This window comes from Camelus bactrianus, chromosome 15 (assembly GCF_048773025.1).
Source record: "Camelus bactrianus isolate YW-2024 breed Bactrian camel chromosome 15, ASM4877302v1, whole genome shotgun sequence".
In the NCBI taxonomy this organism is placed as follows: domain Eukaryota; kingdom Metazoa; phylum Chordata; class Mammalia; order Artiodactyla; family Camelidae; genus Camelus; species Camelus bactrianus.
The window spans coordinates 67,701,711-67,721,655 of NC_133553.1; the positions used below are offsets into that span (position 1 = coordinate 67,701,711).

Genomic DNA, 19,945 nt, shown 5'->3' on the forward strand with positions numbered 1-19,945 from the left:
GAACAAATCTGTATAGTGTTGTCTTTAAAAAGAAGGCAATTTTCCCAAGTATAATTTTCAATGAGCAGAGCAGTGCAGGGTCTGAGCGAGAGGAGAAAGCACGCAGGGCTGAACACGGAGCCCGTGACCAGCGTGGGGTCTCAGGGTCTTACCTGTCACTGTACACAGACCTCTCAAAGATCTGTACTGCCTTGCTGGCCTCTAAGAGTTTCTCAGGTAAGGGCTCCAACTGTACTTTCAGGCGGCTCATAAAAGAAAACGTCTGGAACGTGTAGGACCATCGTGCCGGCTTCTGGTACATCATATCCAGCAAGTTTCCGAGATTTGGAGCTGTGCCGGCCTAGAGGCAAATTACAAGATGGAGAATTTCCTAGAAGGCGTGAACCACCTCCTATCCCCGCCCCCACCCTGCAGGTGTGATAACCAGTGAGAGAAGCTACTATAAAAGTTTCCTTCCACTAAAAAGATACAACCACACCCCTCAGCTTAGTCAAAAATAGATCATCAAGGAAGAGATCTTCCTACCTTATGAGACAAGACTCTGACAGAGGGAAATGGCACACCACCGTTAATACACCAGAGAGACCAGAGGGAGAACCACACAAAGGCTAGCACAGCCACCGACTGAAGGGCTTGCAGAGCCGGTCGGAGGAGGGGCTGGCAACCAACAGCCATCTAAACCTCTCCTTGGAGCGGAGCACTCTGTTGCTTCTCTTTTGAGCTTCCATTTGTGGCTACTTCTTTTTAAAACTTCAACCCAGACAAGAGAGTAACATTATTTGAAAATCAAACCAACCAAATAGAGTGCTCTCTCTCTTACAGCAAGGCTATAATTTGTTAAGCAAACAAACAAATGAACAGACAAAAACAAACAAATCTCTCCTCCTCGATTCTGGAGACTTTACGAAAGGCATCTGAAAACCCACTTACTCAGCAGGTGCAGGTGGGAACATGTGTAAGGTGCTCAGGAACCCTGGGTTCCTCCCCTGGGCTCTGCCACTGACTCAGTGCAAAAGTGAGTTCTGAGCAAAGCATTCTGGATCTGCATTCATTCAGTCACCATTAACTGAAGGCCTGTGTGGAGGAGACACTACATGAGCTGGGTGCTACAAGGGGCACAGAAAGCAAAACTAAGATTTATCTCAGTGTTCACTGTGCTCTGTTATCTCATTCAATCTGCAAAAACAGCTTCATGAGGTAGGTACTATGGTTACGCACATGTTCTTGAGAATATCCTCTCAGAAAGGCTAAGTAACTTACTTGTCCAAGGTTTCGTGGTAAGTGTTCAGTGGACACTCAAACCTGGCTTCCTCTAACTTCTTTATTCTAATACCTCTCCATATTAAGGCGAGCGAGACATGGCTCCCAAACTCAAGGAGCTCATAATGCAAAAGGAAAGGGGTGACAACGATACAGAGAGCTAGACTATAAAGCAGAACACAGCATGAAGGGGTGATCATGTATGGTGGAGGGAATCTGAGAAAGTTTCTGGGAAAAAGTGACATTAAGCTGGGAAGTGACATGGAATTTCCACAGATGGAAATAGGAGGAAGAAGAAATCTTAGGTAGAGACAAAAATACAGGAGTGGGGAAAAGGGTCAGACAACCAATGGTCCAGTTTGGCTAAATATCAGGCCTGCCTGGATTCCAAAGAAGGGTCCGAGCCCTTTGGAAGGCTTCAGCAGGCAGAGCAGAGAGGTTCACAAAACAGTCTCGCTCCTTCCATCCCCTAACACACACACACACACACACACACACACACACACACCAGCCTCACAAATGGCCCCTGGCTAAGAGCTGGAGGTAGAAGCACGGGACAAATTTGAAGCTACTCGAGTCTCTGACGGTGTCACTAGGGGGCCCCTGGTGTGTAGTGTATGTAGTCCTGATACAGCGCGGAAGCCCCCTAAGTGGGCAGAGGTACTCGGTTGACTGGGTGGGGGCTTCTACCAGCAGGCTGTGGGCTAGCCGCGGATAAAATATTGCACAGAGGCCTGCAAAACAGCTGAAAGAACCCATCTCAGCGACAGAACGTATGCAAACAACCCTTCAAACATATACACAGATAGAGGGCTAATCACTGGATGTGAAAATATCCAGCCATTCAAAAGGAGAGGACCAAGCCACGTGCTCAGGACAAGCAGCCTCTCAGGACACAGCTGATACGGGAGACAGGAGAAAACAGAAAAAATCTCGATGAGATTCACAAGACTAACACATTGATAAAACAGGCTATTAAAAAAAAAAAAAGGAGCAATAGGAAAAGAACATTCTTAGATGGGAAAAACGCAGCTGCCAAAACAAAACACCCAATGAAGATGGTAACCATCAGACTAAACTTCAGTCAACCTAACCAGTGACTGTCACATAGATACCAACTCAAGAAAATTTCCCTAAACTAAGAGGAAAAAAAGCAGAAAATTATGAAAGAAATGAAAAGACACACAGTTTAGGAGACCCAATACACACTGTTGCATAGTGGTAGCGTATTTTTTTGTTTTTTTCTTTCTTTCCTCTGGAAAGACACAGCAAGCCATAATGTCACTTGTGTCCCACCTTACAGCAGGTAATACAATTCTGTATCAAACAACTTTTCAAACAAGGGCTAAAATGATACCTCAGAAAAGCTACCCACTCAGAGGAAATAATTTTCCTTCTCATGCGGTAAGAGTCCAATACAGGGAAATGTCACCCCCAATAAAAAAGAGATGAGCAGAGGAAGACCACTACTCGTAAGGTATGTGATGCCCTCTCATCAAATTTCACCATCAGTGAGAATCACTGTCTAACAGAAACACGGCTTACCTCCAGGTATTTTAGAACGGCAATGAAGTTTAAAACCACGGGATGACTAGGAGTTACAGTCGTGGGAACTGATCAGATAGAAAAGCAGCCAAAATCAAAGAAGAAAAATTAAAGAAAATCTCTGAGATGTGAGACTTTCCATCTAAGAAATTCACTGAGTCACTGAGAAAAGATTTAATATAGATTTACGCATACAGTTCTCTCTCTCTCACACACACACACACACAAGTACCCACGACCGGACCTATCCTGGCAAAATGTGAACAATTCATAAAAGCAAAACAACACAAAAACCTAAGGTGGAGGAAAAGCATGAATTACCTACATTTTTTTTTTTAAAGATCAGAACCATATAACACTTCCCTACAAAAGAAACTGAAGACATATAGACAAACAATCACTCAGAAATGATACCACTCACTTTCCAAAAAGTTTCTCTAAAATATATTTCAACCAATTGAAAAATGAATCAAAATAAAGAATCAAGAAATGGGAAGAAGTGGTAACAAGAAAACAGTGGTCAGTGAATGACCAGCAGAACAGAGTTAAGTATAAAGTAACTACTATTAATGTGGTTAGGAAGTTTACTGCCAATTTCTACTGTTAAAAGAGAAATTTCACAATATAGAAACACCCTGGATCTATAAAATTACAGATTTCTATAATCTGGGGGATGGAATCGGGAGAAAAGGATTATAAGAAAGTAGTAAAAGTTAATTTTTTTCTTTCACAGAGACTTCACTGACATTGATAGATAGGTTCAAACGTGTGTGTGTGTGTGTGTGTATATTTTAATTAAAGTAGAATTGATTTACAATCTTTTATTAGTTATATCAGGTGTACAGCATAGTGATTCAGAATTTTTTGCAGATCATACTCCATTACAGGTTATTACAAGATGATGGCTATAATTCCCTCTGCAACACAGTACATCCTTGTTGCTTATCTGTTTTACACATAATAGTTTGTATCTGTTAATCTCATACCTCTAATTTGTCCCTCCTCTGGTAACCATAAGTTTGTTTCTAGATTTAGGGGTCTTAAACATGTATGTTTTTAACTTAAATGTTTCCACTGGTGGAATAAAAATAGTAAAGTTTCCATATGAATGAAGGAAAAAAGGAGATGAAAGCACAAAATAAAGTGGCAGGAATAAATTAAACATCGTCATGATAAATGGGAAAAAAATCTCAGGAAAGGCAAACCCTGGGACTCGGTGAAAGCTAAAAACCCTGTTCGTAAGAGAAATACCTAAAACAAGATGACACAGATGAACTGCAAACAGAGGGACAGCAAGCTCCACCAAGCAGATGCAAACAAAAAAGCAGATGTGGCAAAGCCGTATTAAGAGAAAAAGCAGTAAATGCTATAAGAGGGGTTTTTAACACTAATAAACCAATAAAAACTTCACAAAGAAGTTATGAACCTTTTTACATGAATAAAGCACTAAAATACAAAAATATAGAGCAAAGCCAATTAAAAATACAGGGAGAACCAAACAGAACACAATAAAAGCTCAAAACTTTAATACACTTCTCAAAGATTTAATAAATAAAAGTAGACCCCAAAATGAGCACTTGGAGGATAAGACTCTCAGTCATTATTTTTCTCACATATCTGAAATTGGGATACATCTTACAATGCTTATTAAACTTAACAGACATTTTAATTATTCCTTAGAAGTGTTTCCTAAAATGATTATGTGTCTTACAATCAATGGCATTTTAGAATTTATAAAATATGTCACTTTAAACTCCATACCTTACAGATAATACATATTCTTCTTAAAAGTCCACGGCACACTTACCAAAATGATCATACATAAGCCATGAAGAAAAGCTCAGTAAGTTTCCCCAATTAAAACTTCTATAAAGGCGGGGAGGGTATAGAGCTCAGTGGTAGAGTATGTGCTTAGCACGCCATAAAAAAAATTAAATTAAAATAAATAAATACATAAATAAATCTAATTACCTCCCTCCAAAACAAACAAAAAGTTTTAAAAACTATATAAGCCACATTGACCATAACAAAATAAAATTAGAATTAACAAAGTAATAAACACCCAAAATCTACTCAGAATATGTAAAACATTCAGAGTAATTCTTGAGCAAAAAATAAATCAAAACTGTAATTACAAACTCTAGAAATTTCAGTTAAAATCTCATATGTTAAAATCCAGAAGACAGAGCCAAAGCTTATCCCATGAAGAAAATTTCCAGTTGCAAATGCTTTTATTACTAAGGCAGAAAAAGGGGGAAATACACAAATTAATCATTCACACTAAAGAGCTTTAAAAATGCAAAGAAATTCTGAGAAGTAAATAAATAAATTTAAAGACAAAAATGAACAAATTAGAATGTAAGCCCCCACAGAATTAAGAAATAAAACCCATTAATTGGGTCTTTTAAAACAGGACAAATAGACAATCATCTGTCCTATCTATCCTTCCCCAAATATTCACACAAATAAGCAACGTAAGACAAAAGACAGTAATTCTGGACACAAAAGAATTAAAAGTATAAAAGAATACATGTACTAATTTTACACAATTAAATTTGAAAATCTCAATAACAGGGTAATTTCCTAAGAAAACAAAATGATCAAAATTGACTCAAGAATGTGAAAAAAAAAAAACACTAAATGATAACTGAGGAAGAAACAGTTGGCCAATAACTATGAATCCATATAATTTGAAAACCGATTTCTATCATACCCTCAAGGAATAGATGATTCTTATGCTAAAAATAATGCAAAACTTCTCGTTTTCACAACCATGATGGTAAAATCCGTCAAAAACTATTCACACAAATATTAATACCATTAAATTTATAAATATACATGCAAAATCCCAACTTAATGGAACAGTACACCATGAATGAAAGGGTTCATTCTAGGAATGTGAAGATGGCACCATTATCAAATCTATGACTAATACTAAGAGATATAAAAAGAAAAAAATCCCATGGTTACCTCACTAGATGCTAAAAAAGGCCTCTGATGAAAATCCAACATCTGATGCTGATAAAAACAGTTAATATCCTAGTAATAAAAGGGTACCTCCTCCGCATGGTTTACTGAAATGAATGACAATCACAGAACTCGACAGTGAGACATCGGAGGTAGCTTCACGAACGACAGAAGAGATAAGGGTGACTACCACCACTGCTATCATTTAACATTCTTCTGGAACTTCTGTCCAATGAAAGGAAACAGAAACGAGGTTTGGATACTGGAAAACTCTTACAAATGATTAGTATTTAGAGAAAACGATTATTTTCTAAAACCTCAAGCAATTAAGCTAAAAAATTAATATGAAAACTAAGGCACACAAGACAAATACAACAATCAACTGCTTTTCTTTAAAATAGCAATAACCTGTTTGAAAAAGGTGATGGGAAAACAGATCCTAGTCACAATAACAAAATACAAAATCACTCAGGAATAAACTAAACAAGCCCACTGCTGGGACACAGAGATAACGTAGGGGAAATGAGACTCCTGTAACTTTAAGGCCATATAAAGAGTAAAAGCTTAAAAGCAAGGGAAAGAAAAGCAGGTGCATGTTTTTATAATCTGGGGCTGTGAGAGGGCTTTTTAAACTTTAACATCAAAGGTAGGAACTCTAAAGGACAAGACAGATCTGATCATATAAAAACTTCCAAGTATCATACTACAAAATATATCATATGTAAATATAAAGGAAAAATGACAAACTGGGGAAAGTATTGACAGAGTTAAGATACATAATATACAATGAGTTCTTATGAAGTCATTATAAAAACCTGAAAATCTCAACGGAAAAAAAAAGCAAGAGGTTTGAATAGGCAGTTCAATAAAGCATGCTAATAAATGGCTGATAAAAAAGTTCAATTCACTGGCAACCAAAGAAATGTGAAATAAAATAACACACCATTTTCTTGCCTCTCAAGTTAGAAAAGATGAGGGGAATGGGTACAGCTCAGTGGTAGAGCGCATGCTTAGCGTGTACAAGGTCCTGGGTTCAATCCCCAGGACCTCCATTAAAAAAATAGTAATAATAATTCTCTAAAAAAGAAAAGATGAAAAAAATAACTCCCAATGTTGCTGAAAGTATGAGAAAACTAGTACAACTTTTCCGAAGGAAAATTTTGTTAAATACAACAGAAGTCAACAAAACATGTAATTTTTGGATATCAAAATTCTAGTTCTAGATTATGGTTCTAAATTACCCTCAAGATTTAGCTATTAAAAAGAAAAAAAGATACAGCTACAAGGATATTCATTGTTGTAACAATGTCTATAATAAGGAGAAATTAGAATACTAAATATTCAAAATAAGACTAGATAATTAAATGATAGTAAACCATATTATGCAGTATATGGCAACCATCAAAATGATGTTACTATGAAAAAAAGATGTTGTATATCAAGTGACATGTAGGTGACAATCAGGACTTTTGTTTTAAAAAAGGAAATGTATGTATGTTTGATACATTTATGTAAGTGTGTGTAAATATATATATATTTTTCTCCTCTGTAGAAAGAAACCTAAAAGGACGAAAATGTTAGTTAGCTGTATTACCTCTGGATAATAAGATTACGGGAGTATCAGTTATCTATTTGCGCCAAAATTTAGTGGCTGAAACAAAAAACATTCGTTATCTCAAGTTTCTGTGGTAAAGGTATTTGGGACACAGCTTAGTGCTGGTTCTGCCTCAGGGTTTTCGATGAGATTTCAGTCAGGATGTTGGCTGAGGTTACAGTCATCTGAAGACTTGACAGGAGACTAAAGGATCTGCTTCCAAGAAGACTCACTCACATGGCAGCTGTCAGGAGGACTCAGTTCCTTGCCGTGTGGGCCTCTTCATAGACAGGTAATCTGTATGACCTGGCAGCTGGCATCACCAGAGCCAAAAGTAAAAGTGATCAAGCAAGAACAAGATGGAAGATACAATGCCCTTTATGACCTACCATAGAAAGTCACACACTTTTAACCCTGCTACTGTGCATTCATTCGAAGCAAGTTACTAAGTCCAGCCCACACCCAAGGGGAGAATTAAGGGCCACCTCTTGGAGGAAAGAGTATAAATCTCCACAACAGATGACCTGTGCATACTCAGAAAAAGATAATTTATTTTCTAAATAGAAAAGTTAATTTCACAAATACACACACACATACATATACGAACACAGAGACAATTTAAAAAATAAACATCCTCAATAAGTATTACGTGCCTGTCAAAAAAGGTAACACAATCCTGAGTTGGAGTAACAGAAAAACAGCACCCAGAACAAGTTCTATGATGCTCTGTACTATTTAGACCACATTCGGAACGTCCTGTCCAGCTCTGAGTACTACTCTGACTAAAAGCTAGGTGGGAAACTGACAAACTGGAGTGCATCACCTAGACAGAGTAACTTGAGAATGAGGACTAGTCTGGAGGAAAATGGTATTTGGTTTCAAAGAGAGAAGACTTGATGGGGGAGAAAAAGCAAGCCTTAGAAATACATGAAGGGCTGCCATGTGGAAAAGTTAAAAGACTTAAGAGGCACAACTTGAACCAATGAGTCAGAGTCACAGGTATGCAAAGTGGCTCGTACAGGAAACTTCCTAACAATAGGTTGTTAAAAACAAGAATGAGGCACTCAGTGAGTGCTCAGTGACCGCGGGAGCAGTCTGTGGAGACTGAGGCATGGTGCTGCCACTCCCCCAGCTCCCTCTAAGGTTCATGTCCAGCTGGTCCTTCCCTGCTCACAGCGATGTGGCTGGTGCTGAAACCAACTCTATAGCCTCTCCCAGAGCAACTGACCTGACACTCGGGCCTAAGCCACGAGGCATAAGTGAAATGCACGGTGCTTGGGACAGGTTATTGCCTGGCACGTAGTAAACACTTCATAAATTTTGCAATTATTTCTGCATTGCCTCCAAATGTGACAAGATGCTCGCTAAGGTCCCTTCCAGTTTCTAAGACTTCACAAATATGTTAAAGTCACTATAGTTAACTATTACTCCTGATGGTCAGTTTCAGTAATAAACTTAAGGGTAGGAATGGCAAAATTAATCTTCAAAGTCAGGTTGGCTGGACATGCTTTGGGAAACCATAAAGAACAGAGGCATTTATGTAGACATGTAAAAACCACAAAAATCAAAACTAAACAGATTTAAACAAGTCATCTTCTCTGGTGTACATGGTCCTTTCTGGAATGAAGGGTTTTTTTTTTCTAAAGGTGATTCAGACTGGACTACTTAACCTACTCAGAGCAAATTAGATTATTACAATTAGTTTATTCACCCATGCCTGCCAACTACCCACCACAACTGGAAACTTACTTTTTGGGTTCCAGCAGCCTGGACATTCTGCCATGTTGCTACGGGTTCTGTAGCTACGTGCCACTCTGGGTAGGTTTTCGCGAGTAGCTTCACAAAGGTGGACTTCCCCACAGCTGCAACACAAACAGCATGTATTGGGATGCTTCCTGAAGCAGGGCCGCAGGAGAAGGCTGCTACCAAACTGCCACAAACGCCCGACTCAAGGGAGTAAGTACCGGTTTTTCCAATTTCAAAACTCAGCAGCCACATCACTGCCAGACTGATGACAGGTCAGGCCATGCTAACCAGTCACCTTAATGCAGCCAATGGGGAGGTGGGGAATATCTCTAAGATTTGATTTGTAGTTTTAATGTCCCAACCTTCCAGAGGCAGAATCTTTAACAACAATAGAATAGACTTTCCAGGAGGGTGGTATAGCTCAAGTGGTAGAGCACATGCTTAGCATGCACGAGGTCCTGGGTTCAATCCCCAGTAACGCCTCTAAAAATAAATAATTACCTACCCCCCTGCCAAAATAAAATAATTAAATAATACAATAATAGATAAATAAAATATTAAAAAACAAATAGACTCTCAGAAATAGATGAAATCAGCTACATATGTTGTCAGGCTTGAATCAGCCCTATTTATTCTGTGACAGGGTAAAAATTGCAAGTTTTTCAAGATAGAAAAAACGAAGATAAAACCCTCATTTATTCAACAAATCTAACCAATATTCAGGGAGCTACTATGCACTCAGGACTGTCCAGCACTGGGGATACAATGGTGAACCAAACACAGGATGGATTTTGCCCTCACAGAGCTTGTATGGGAGATAGACAGTAAACATTCATACGAGTAACTAAGGAATTGTGTTAAGTGTTAGGAAAGAAAGAAAAGTGCAGAACTGCTCTACTATAACTCAGGAGATTAAGGATGCTTCCTCTGAAAAATGTCATCTGAGGTGAGACCTGAAAGATCAGGATTGCCAGGCCAAGGGGTAGAGGGGGAAGGCAGAGGGAGCAGTGTGAACAAAGGTCAGGAAAAGAGAAAAACGTTGTGCACGACAAGACAGAAAAGTCTGTGGCCTCAAAGCAGCCACTGCTGCAACAGGGTGGTCAAGTGAGAGAGAATGCGTGGAGAGGCAGGAAGGCAGGCTGGGGCCAGCTCACACAGGGCCTCACGGCCCGTGGTAAGAAGTTTAAATTCCATTCAAAGGGCAATGGGAAGTCGGTGATGATGGGTTTCAAGCAGGGAAATGACAACCTTCCATCTCGTTTGTAAAAGACCACTCCACCAGCGATGTGGGAATGGACTGATAAGGAAGCAGGCAGACCAGTTAGAAGATAACAGTAGCTTGAACCAAGGTGATAGCAGAGGAGGAAGAAAGCAGTGGTTGCTGTGAGAAATGTTTTAGAGATGAAATTAACCTAGTACCACGATATTCGTTATCTTTTCCCATTTACGCCAATGTCTAGCCCATACCTTAAGTTCCAGACTCACCATCCAAGAGCCCTTCAGACACTTCCACTTGCATGTCCCACAAACACCTCAGTCAATATGGTCCCTAAGTGAACTTATCATCTTCTCCACCAAAATGAGCTCCTCCCGCATCCCAACCTCCAGGGTTGGCAGCAGCATCCACCCAGTCAGGACTTCTTCCTCCTCTGCCAAACCTCAAGCAGCCACCAAGCACTTTTGAACCTGCCTTCTCAATTTTCTCCATCTGTCCTTTTCTCTCTATTCCCACCTCCCACCCAAGGCCAGGATCTCATTTGTTGCCTCTCCAGCTCTGGCCTTGCCCTCTTCAATTCATCATTCACACTGCAGACACACGAAAAACTAAATAACACTGCTTAGAATCCTTTGGCAGCTCCCTATGCCTTTACAGGAAAACTCAAACCCTTTAGATGGTCTACAAGACACATCAAAATCTGGCCTCTGCATAAACCTCTCTGCCTCAGCTTCCCTTCAGGCATCCTGAGCTCCTGCTGGACCAAACTCCTTGAAACTCTAATCATGCCATGCTGTCTGCTGCAAATGTGATTTTGCATATGCTTTCCCATTTCCTGGAACAGCGATTCTTTTCACCTGGCAAACTCCTACTCAATCTTCAAGATTTTGCTCAGATGCACCTCCTGTGGGAAGCTTTTCAGGACCCTGACACCTCTAAGTGGGACCAGCTCCTTTGTGCTTGGCCTGGCATTCTGGGTAAGACTCCATCACCCACAATACAATTCTGTTTCTCTAGGTAGAAGATGGGGCTCCTCCAGGGCAGGAGCCAAAGCCCAGACTAATGACATGGCTGAATGAATAAAACACACAATATGTTATTAATTCTGGTTCCCCATGAAACCCACATTGGTTAAAAACCAAAAAGTGAACCTTAACAGTGCATTTGGAGCTCAATCTCCCCTATCAGAGATGATCTTTCTCAAGTGAATTCTCCCCTTAGGAAGAACCCAAATGGAACCAAGAGAAGGAGAGGGGAGGCACCCTTCCAGTCAATTCTATCAGCCACTCATGGTTACTGATCGGGAGTAAAGAGATGTCTCAGCAGAAGAGCCCACACATCCACTATGTGACATTTATCACACACCACCCCAGCTCCTCTCTGAACACACAGGGTCAGAACAAACAACAGAAATCTGTGTATTTTGTAGTCACGCTCGTCTCTCAGTCCCACCTCCACCCAACTCACGTGAGTCTTTGCACATCTGCTCAGCCTCTGTTCCTCCCACACTTCAATGGATAAATCCCTCCCCCCTGCTCTGCTAGGCCTGTGTCTAAATCCTTCCCCTACCAAGCCTACGGCCCACCTCTTCCCTGAAATTCAGAACTTCTCTAGCTCACACCAAATTCCTACCATGTTGGGCAGTTGAATCAAACAAGAAATATTCATTAACTGCCTCTGATAGGATTAGCTTTTTGTTTTTATTGTCTCATGGGTCTCACTTTTGGTTTCCTAATAGGATCTCAACCTCTGAGGCTGGGTCCCAGGAATCCACATCTGTAAAGTACGCCCCAAGGGACCCTGATGCGCACTTACTTTGAGATTGCCATCGGAACAATCTGATCACAACCAACAGAGGCGGTTTTTTAAACATATAGGTTCCAAACATCACATCCCAAACTACTAAATAAAACCCTCTGGGCTTGTCATGGAATATCCAACAGAGTTGTAGGAATTAAAAATTGATGGGGTTTGTATATTATCAGATACCTGCCTCCTCAGACTAGTCCCTAGTTTAAAATACTTAGCACAGATAGTCAATATTTAGAATGCAGGTTGCTGATTAAGCCTAAAACAGGGTCTCTGCCTATCAGTTGAAAAACTGTCTCAATTAATATGAAAAGATGAAGGTAACTGATTTGTCAGATGGGTGGGACTGCATGGTTGTTAGAATTACTTAAATTTTTTACGTAAGAAATGATTGCAGATGAAAAAAGGACAGGCCCTGAGGGTTAGGGAGTGCCAACTTCACCTCTGAGATCAGACACTGTTAGTTCATCTAAGGGCAGTCAGGGCTCTGAGAAACCGACTCATGCCATTTAAACACACAAAACCGGAATGTCAACAAATCAGATGTGATGGGAAATTACAGTTCCAATGACTGGAACAATCACACCAGGCAACACCCCCACCCTGCACACCACTCCCCATTCCAAAAATGGCTTTCCCCATTCTGGAAAGCCGGTTGAGCAATGAGAAGCCAGCTTCAGCAAAGAAAGACAGTAAATGGGGGCGGAAAGTCCTAGAAGCTTTGCCATCCATGTTGCCGGAGGGCTCGGGGAGCCTGGGTAATTTACCATAGGGCAGCATTTCTTAAGCTGCATTCCAACAGAACTGGGCTGAACCAGGCACCACACAGATATGGAATAATTATTTTAAAAAATAATTCAAAATTACATATTTATCTTAAAACTAGACACAGCATAACTTTTTTTAAAGCTATGACACATGATCATATAGTTTTTTTCTTCCTTTTAAGGCTTTAATTTTTTTTTTTTCTAAGACAAATGTTTTAAAGTACTCCCAGGGGTTTCATAAGAATGGTGTTGTCTGGTTCTCCACTGCTACACGGGCCTCCTCCTAATGACCAGAATGTCTGTGTCCACCAAAAGTCCCTCTTCCTCAGGCAGCACTGGGCAAACTGACAAATGCCTCCCTTTGGTGGTCTCCATGCACAGCACCAGCCTCTTACGATATTGTTATCTCAGACTTATCACAATTAAGTTAGGTCCCAGCTTAACTGTTCTCTTTCAATATACATTTTAATATCATGAAATTTGGGAGGTATCAGATCTCATAAGTAGCATCAAACCTTCCCCTAAGGGAAAAAGGATGCAAGGTATTTAAAGCAAGTACACACCAATGTGTTGATTTTTATTAGCACCAAGATTGTCATTCCACAAGCTGAACCAAAGAGTTCTGTTGCTAATGTTCATCTTTTCCTAAACCATGCTTGTTTCTCTCCCACAATTTCTCTGTAAACTACGATGTCTGGTATAGCTACATGATACTAAAATCTATTAGTAAGATAGTAAGTGATATAACACTCAAAATAATATATTATTTTTAATTTAATGTAACTGTAATTCATGGGAGCCTCTTAAGTATACCATCATCTCCAGGCATTTTCTCCACCTGAACAAGATGAAAAACCTGGGAAAAAATCCAATCTAAAACTTTTTACCAAAAAGCAAACTAAAGTAGTAAATATAAAACTGCCTATCTTCAAACCAAAAACTTCTTCCAAAGAAAATTCAAAGTCTTTATTTCGGGAACTGTATTTGCATTCATTCAACCAACAGCTGTTTATGGAGTAGTCACTAATGGTGGGTACTATAACTAAAATGATGGAGTAGGCTGAGATGCTCAGGAAACTTGTATTGAGATTAAGCATCCAGGATCAGGTAGGCTCTGAGCCTAAAAGCACTCTGGGGGAAAAAAAAAAAAGCACTCAGCGGAGTTAAAGAAACTTGATACATTTTAGCCTTGATTACTCTTCTTTTCTCTTCTCTTCTCTTTTCTTTTCTTGGGAAACTGTTAACACAAAGAAGTTCCTCACAGCTTCCAGACTACCAAATTCCTGCGTTCAGCATGAGGCTCTAATCCATTTGGAATGCCCTCCCCACCTCTGCCCACCAGTTGATTCATCCTTTCACTGTCGCCTCCTCAGTGAAGTCTCCTTGAACTCTCTCCAGCTCCACCTTATCCCTGGGCAAAGTTAATTACTGCCTGCTCTGCTTTACCAAGGCATCACACTGTAATTATTTGTTGACTCATCACTCTCCCCAGCTAGGCTGGGAGCTCAGGGACTAACTGTTTCCTTGCATCCTGAGTATCTAGCCAGGTGCTAAGACTGGAGATGGATGGATGGAGTGAGGTGAATCACAGAAACAGAGAATCCAATATACAATGTTTGGAATAAATAGGTCTCTTTCCCCTACTAGGATTCTTGTCCAATTGTTTATACTTAATGAAAGTAAAAGATACACATTAGTGATGTTAAATCACTAATTTTGAATGCTGGAGGAAATGTTATTAGGGCACTCCTCCACTGCTTTACGTACAAGTCTCTAGATGGCAAAAGTGAAGTATCCTCTGTCAGACCTTTGAAAATCAAAGTGAAAAAACAAAAAACAGTCGGAGATGCCTCACTAAGAATAATTCAGATTTGTAATCATAAAATAACTTACTTTGGAAGGTGAAAATACACTTCAGTGATGAATACACTTAAAAGATAGGCTAGGTATTTTATTTTTTAGATTGTAAGCGATTCTAGGTTGCAAGCATTTGACTTTCAATCACACATGGCATCTGGCTTAGTAACTCATGCCAGGTGCCATTAGTTGCTCCCTCACTGACCCATCTTCCCGTCTGCTGCTGTCTGCACATGCAGGATCAGATGAACAAGATTTACAGCAGCAGGACTACGAGAAAAGGCCCTCTACACATATCTAACTTCAGCTGGGACATGGGTTCACCTTCCCCTGTTCAGATTTTCTGAGCAGACAACTCTCTGATTTGGGTGTGTGTGTGGAGGGCTGCCACCTGTGGTTAAGAGAACACGATTACTATTTAAGAAGTTTAATGTATTTCCTCTGTGGACAGCAATGACTAACTTCCACAAGGATATCACAGCACAGAACTCAAGCATCTGGTAAACACTGAATGAGTGCAACGGGCCAGGCGTGGGTTAGGTGCTGGTGATACAGAGATGAGCAAGACACTAAGTGGCTAACCCAGGGAATATGCAAACAGTCTCAACAGGACGCAAGTGCTGCAGCCGTTCTGGGCACAGAACGTTACGTGAGCACACAGAGGAGGCAGTGACCAGTTCTGTCTGGGGAGAGTCATCAGGCTGTGTGGGTGACAGAGAAAAACATAACAGGAGATAAAACTAGAAAGAGCCAGATTAAGGTCCCCCAGTCCCACTTCTCATTAGTCACACTTTCCTTGGGCAACTGTGTTCACTTCCAAGGCTTCCACAACTACCCCCACAAGTCAACAACTTCCATATCTCAGATCCCAGCTCCAATCTCTCTACTGACTTAGGTTCTTCTTCCAGTCTGCCTCAGAACAGCAATCTCTGTCCGTCTCAGAGGCATCTCCTACAAAATGTATCACTCTTACCTCCCCAGATGTCCTCTTCCTTTATTTCCATCCTCGGTTCTCAGACTCAGTGTCCAAATTAAACCTCCTTATCCCTCGCCTCCAAGTGGCCACCAAGCCCCGTTAATCCCACTTCCAAAATCTCTCTCAAACCATCATGTCTTCTCTGTCCCACCATTCTCTGTTCAGGCCTGCACCTTCCCTCCCTTCAGCTATACAACAGCCACAAAACTAGTCCATCTACTCCAAACTCTATTCCTATTCATTCATTCAACAAACTGGATGCAAGGCAGTATGAGTCCTGCAGCAAACAAAACACACAAAGTGCCTGCTTCATGGAGCTTTCTGTCTATTCGTTCATTCTAGCCAATTTCCTCTTTAAGATTAATCTGGACCACGGCATATACTGGCTTCAAGTCTTCAGCAGCCTCCCACAGCCCAAATGAGAAACCCCTAGCTGTTCAACATCTGGCAAATCCTCCCCTTCCAACCTCTGGTTCTACCATCCTCTCTCAGGCCCTTTAAACTCCAGGCACAAGATCGATATTAAAACTGCATGTTTCCAACAAAACAAAAAAACCCTGCATGTTTCTCCAGGCTCTGCACTGGCAAGTGTTACTTCCTGTGCCTGGAACACTCTTTCCTTGGGGGTAGGAATTCCTACCCCAGAGATTCCGAGTGTCCATGTCCAAACCTAGCACTCATCACATGCTACAGAAATTACGTTTAGAAGTCTGCTCCTCCCACTTCACTGTGAGGATACGAGGTGGCCCACATCTGAGTCCACCTGCACAGTAGGCACTCAGTGAGCCTTGGATGTGTGAGAAAGCAAGGAAGAAGCATAGGAATCTGGAAAGGTTAAGAAGCAAAGGTCAGGAAAACTGCGAGAAGCAGCTCACACTTCACCTGATGGCCTGACTAAAGTACTCACTTTGTGAAGTGTTCCTCTCTGGGCTCTGAGGACAGAGCTTCCTTTGCTGTTCCCAAAGTACAGGACAGAACACCTTGAAATAACACCCTCAGGCAGGTAGCAGGACCTTCCCGTCTCATTCCTTTCCATGTTTCTGATTTGGCTGGAGAAATACACACAGCTTTGGTGACTGGGCTCAGTTTAAATTCAAGACCACTGAGTATAAATGGGTCCTTACTGCCACCCAGCAATTCTGCGTTTCTCCCGCTCACTCTCTAGACTCTTTCATGTCTTTCCTCTCTCCTCACACTCACCCTTAGCTGATCTTTCTTCCAGTTTCACTGAGAAAACGGACACAACCAGACGATCTTGCCCAAGGTCCCGCTACACCTACCTGAGTCAGTAATCACTGATGCTGGCACTCCCCCGTTCCTAGGGAAACTGTGCTCCTAGCTAAAGCCAGCCTCTCTCTGCTTGGGCAACAGGTTCCACTCCTCCTTGCTTACTGAAATCACTCTGGCAAGTCTATCCTCTTTCCTGTTTTATTAGTTTTTTCCTTCTCTACCAGCTTACATGATCTAATTCCTCTTACAAAAAAGAAAAAAAAGAACGAAAACAACCTTCTCAAACCCTCTTCCCATTTCAGCTACCACCCTGTGTCTCCCCTTTCTAGAAAAACTTCCCAACAGTTGTCTTCACCCACTGTCTCCAGTTCCTCACCTCCCATTCTCCTTGAACCTCCGCCAATCAGACTTTCACCACTTCCGCTCCTATAATTGTTCAAGTTCACCATAGAGCTCCGTTACTTAAATGGCATTACAGTCCCTGCCCCTAGACACCAATGTCATGTGGCTTCCAGGACATCATTCTCTTTTGGTTTCTCTGCTATCTCAGTGGTCATTCCTCTCAGTCTCTTTTGCTGGTTCCTTCCCCTCTCCTCCATCTCTCTAATCTTTGTGTGCCCAGGATGGAGTCCTTTCCATCCACACACATAGGCTCCTGGCTTTAAATACCATCTGCATTTAGTAACTCCAGTCCTGGAAGAGTCTGAACTCTGGACTTATATACCCAGCTGACTATTCAACAACCCTGCTTAGATCTCTAAAATGTGTGTAAAAACCTAACGTGCCTAAAACCCCAAACGTGAAACGACCCTCTGGCCTCAGGCTGTTCTTCCCACTCTTCCTCATCTAAGAAAACTGGAACTCCATCTCTCAAGTTACTCAGGCCAAAATGATTGGAGTCATCACTGAGCCCTCTTTATCTTCTATGCCATTTTCTTCTTTCTTTCTTTCTTTCTTTTTTTTTTTTACTTTAAACAAAGAAACATTCTTATTCAAAAGTTCTGATTAGTATCGGCATTTGGCATTCAGGACTTCACTGAATCCTCCCAACAACTGCCAGAGGGCATTACTATGGTTAAAGTCACATTACAGGTAAAAGAGACATTTAATTTGGCTAATGTTCCACAGCTACAAAGTGAAGGGGCTAAAATCAAGCTCACACCTGGCTTCCAACATCTCCTCATTCTGCTGTAGACCAGGCAGGCTCTTCTTTCTCTGGTTTTGTTCCTATTGATCAATGGTGTTTACTTGGTTAAGGGCTGGAGGATAAACAGGCAACATTCCAGGGATCCTGGAGGATCATGTATTGATTTGGTCTTTACTGGACTCTCCAAAGGATGTTTCCCCAGTGCTCCTCCTCTCGGATAATCCAACCCACTCAAAAATCTGCTGGTCTTGGAGGGTCTCCTGGGGAGTTGGTGGGGGGGGGGGGTGGCTACAGCTCACTCGGTGGACACAAAAGCTGGTGGGGGCATAAGAAGCACTCATCCCCATGAACTCTCCTCAAGGCTGACATCAAGCCTGGATCATCAGCACCAAGATTCCACATCTTTCTATTACCAAATCCAGTGTGCCTACTTTAAATATAACTAGAATCTAATCACTTCTCACCACCTCCATTACAACTCGTCATCACAACAACTTCCTGACACCTTCTATTTTCAACATATCAGCCAGAGTGATCTTTTTATAAACTAAGTCAAATCACGTCACTTGACTGCTCAAACCTTCCAACAGTTTCCCATCTCAGAGGAAAACTCCATGGTGGACTACAAGGCCTACACGATCCAGCCACTCCTCACCTTCTGACCTCATCTTCCCCAGATTCCCCCTTGCACTCCACTCCAGCCACAATGGCTTTCTTCCTGTTCCCTGAACACACTTCCCACCTCAGGGCCTTCTCACTTGGCCTTCCCTCCGCCTGGAAGATTCTTCTCCCAGTCATCCACATGGCTCACTCCCTCACCTTCTTCAGGTTTTTGCTCAAATATCACCTTCTCAGTGACGCCTGTCTTGATTACTCTATTTAAAAACTGCAACTTCCCTCAACCCCTCATCCCTGAATTTTCTCCATCACACTCCTTACTGTCTCATCTACTGTTTACTTTGCTTAATTCATGTTGTCTACTGTCTATCTCTCTCTACTAAGAGTTCCCTGAGAGCAGAGATTTTTATTTGCTCTGTTCACTGCAGTAACCCCAGTGCCTGAATATGGAAGTCACTCAAAGGGCTATTTGTTCAATGTGTCAGAAAAGAAACTGTTGCTAGAATGTTTTCCACACTTAACAATTGCTAATCCCTTTTTTGGGCTCAGCACCTTGGCAGGTAAAAGCCTCAAGTCTGACCGTAGTAACATTAAATTGAAATGTTTTGCTTTCATTTATTTTTTGATTATTTTTAAGATACTGCGTCTCTACTCTTAGAACAGTTATTCTTAATTTAATACACGTTTTAAAGTTTAACAAGTGAGCAGCTTCTAAGAAAAACGCTAGAAATTATAGTGGGACTAGCAAAGAGACATAGCAAAAACAGTGAAAGTGGTATTTGAACGACTGAATGTTAGGAACTATCTTAGGGTAGGGTTGCCTATTCTAAGATAAAATAAGGACATCCAGTTAAATTTGAATCTTAGGGTTTTTTCAGTGTATGTTCCAAATATTGCATGGGACACACTTACACTAAAATATTATTCGCTATCTGAAATCTTATTTTAAATGCGCATTTTTTTCTCCCCTAAATCTGGCAGTCTTATCTTAGGAGAACAAAGAAATCACACCCTGTTCTTTATCGCTTCCATTTTGACCTATCCAAACTAGCTAGCTCTTGTCCTATCTACGTACTGCGTGGCATTTAGGCCCCAATAAACGTGTCCCTGTGGGAGCGTACTGATGCCTGACGTCTGTAAAATCAAAGAAGCAAAAGCCCACATTGCACCTTGTGAGGGGAAAGGCCTGCCAGCTCAGAACAAGCAATCCGGC

At 41.2% G+C, this 19,945-nt stretch overlaps 1 protein-coding gene across 4 annotated transcripts in view; it reads right to left on the bottom strand.

Moving 5' to 3' along the window:
• The window catches only part of DGUOK (deoxyguanosine kinase), a 30,826-nt gene that overhangs the window by 10,563 nt on the left and 318 nt on the right, over positions 1-19,945 (bottom strand). For all 4 annotated transcript variants that reach the window (XR_012499024.1, XM_074341358.1, XM_074341359.1 and 1 more), the window contains exons 2-3: positions 9,116-9,228; positions 153-340 (exon numbers count right to left, since the gene is read on the bottom strand). Coding sequence is in view for 3 of the 4 variants with exons in the window: in XM_074341358.1 (XP_074197459.1) it covers positions 153-340; positions 9,116-9,228 (301 nt within the window). In the remaining variant the exon portion in view is untranslated. The remainder of the gene's footprint in view (positions 1-152; positions 341-9,115; positions 9,229-19,945) is intronic.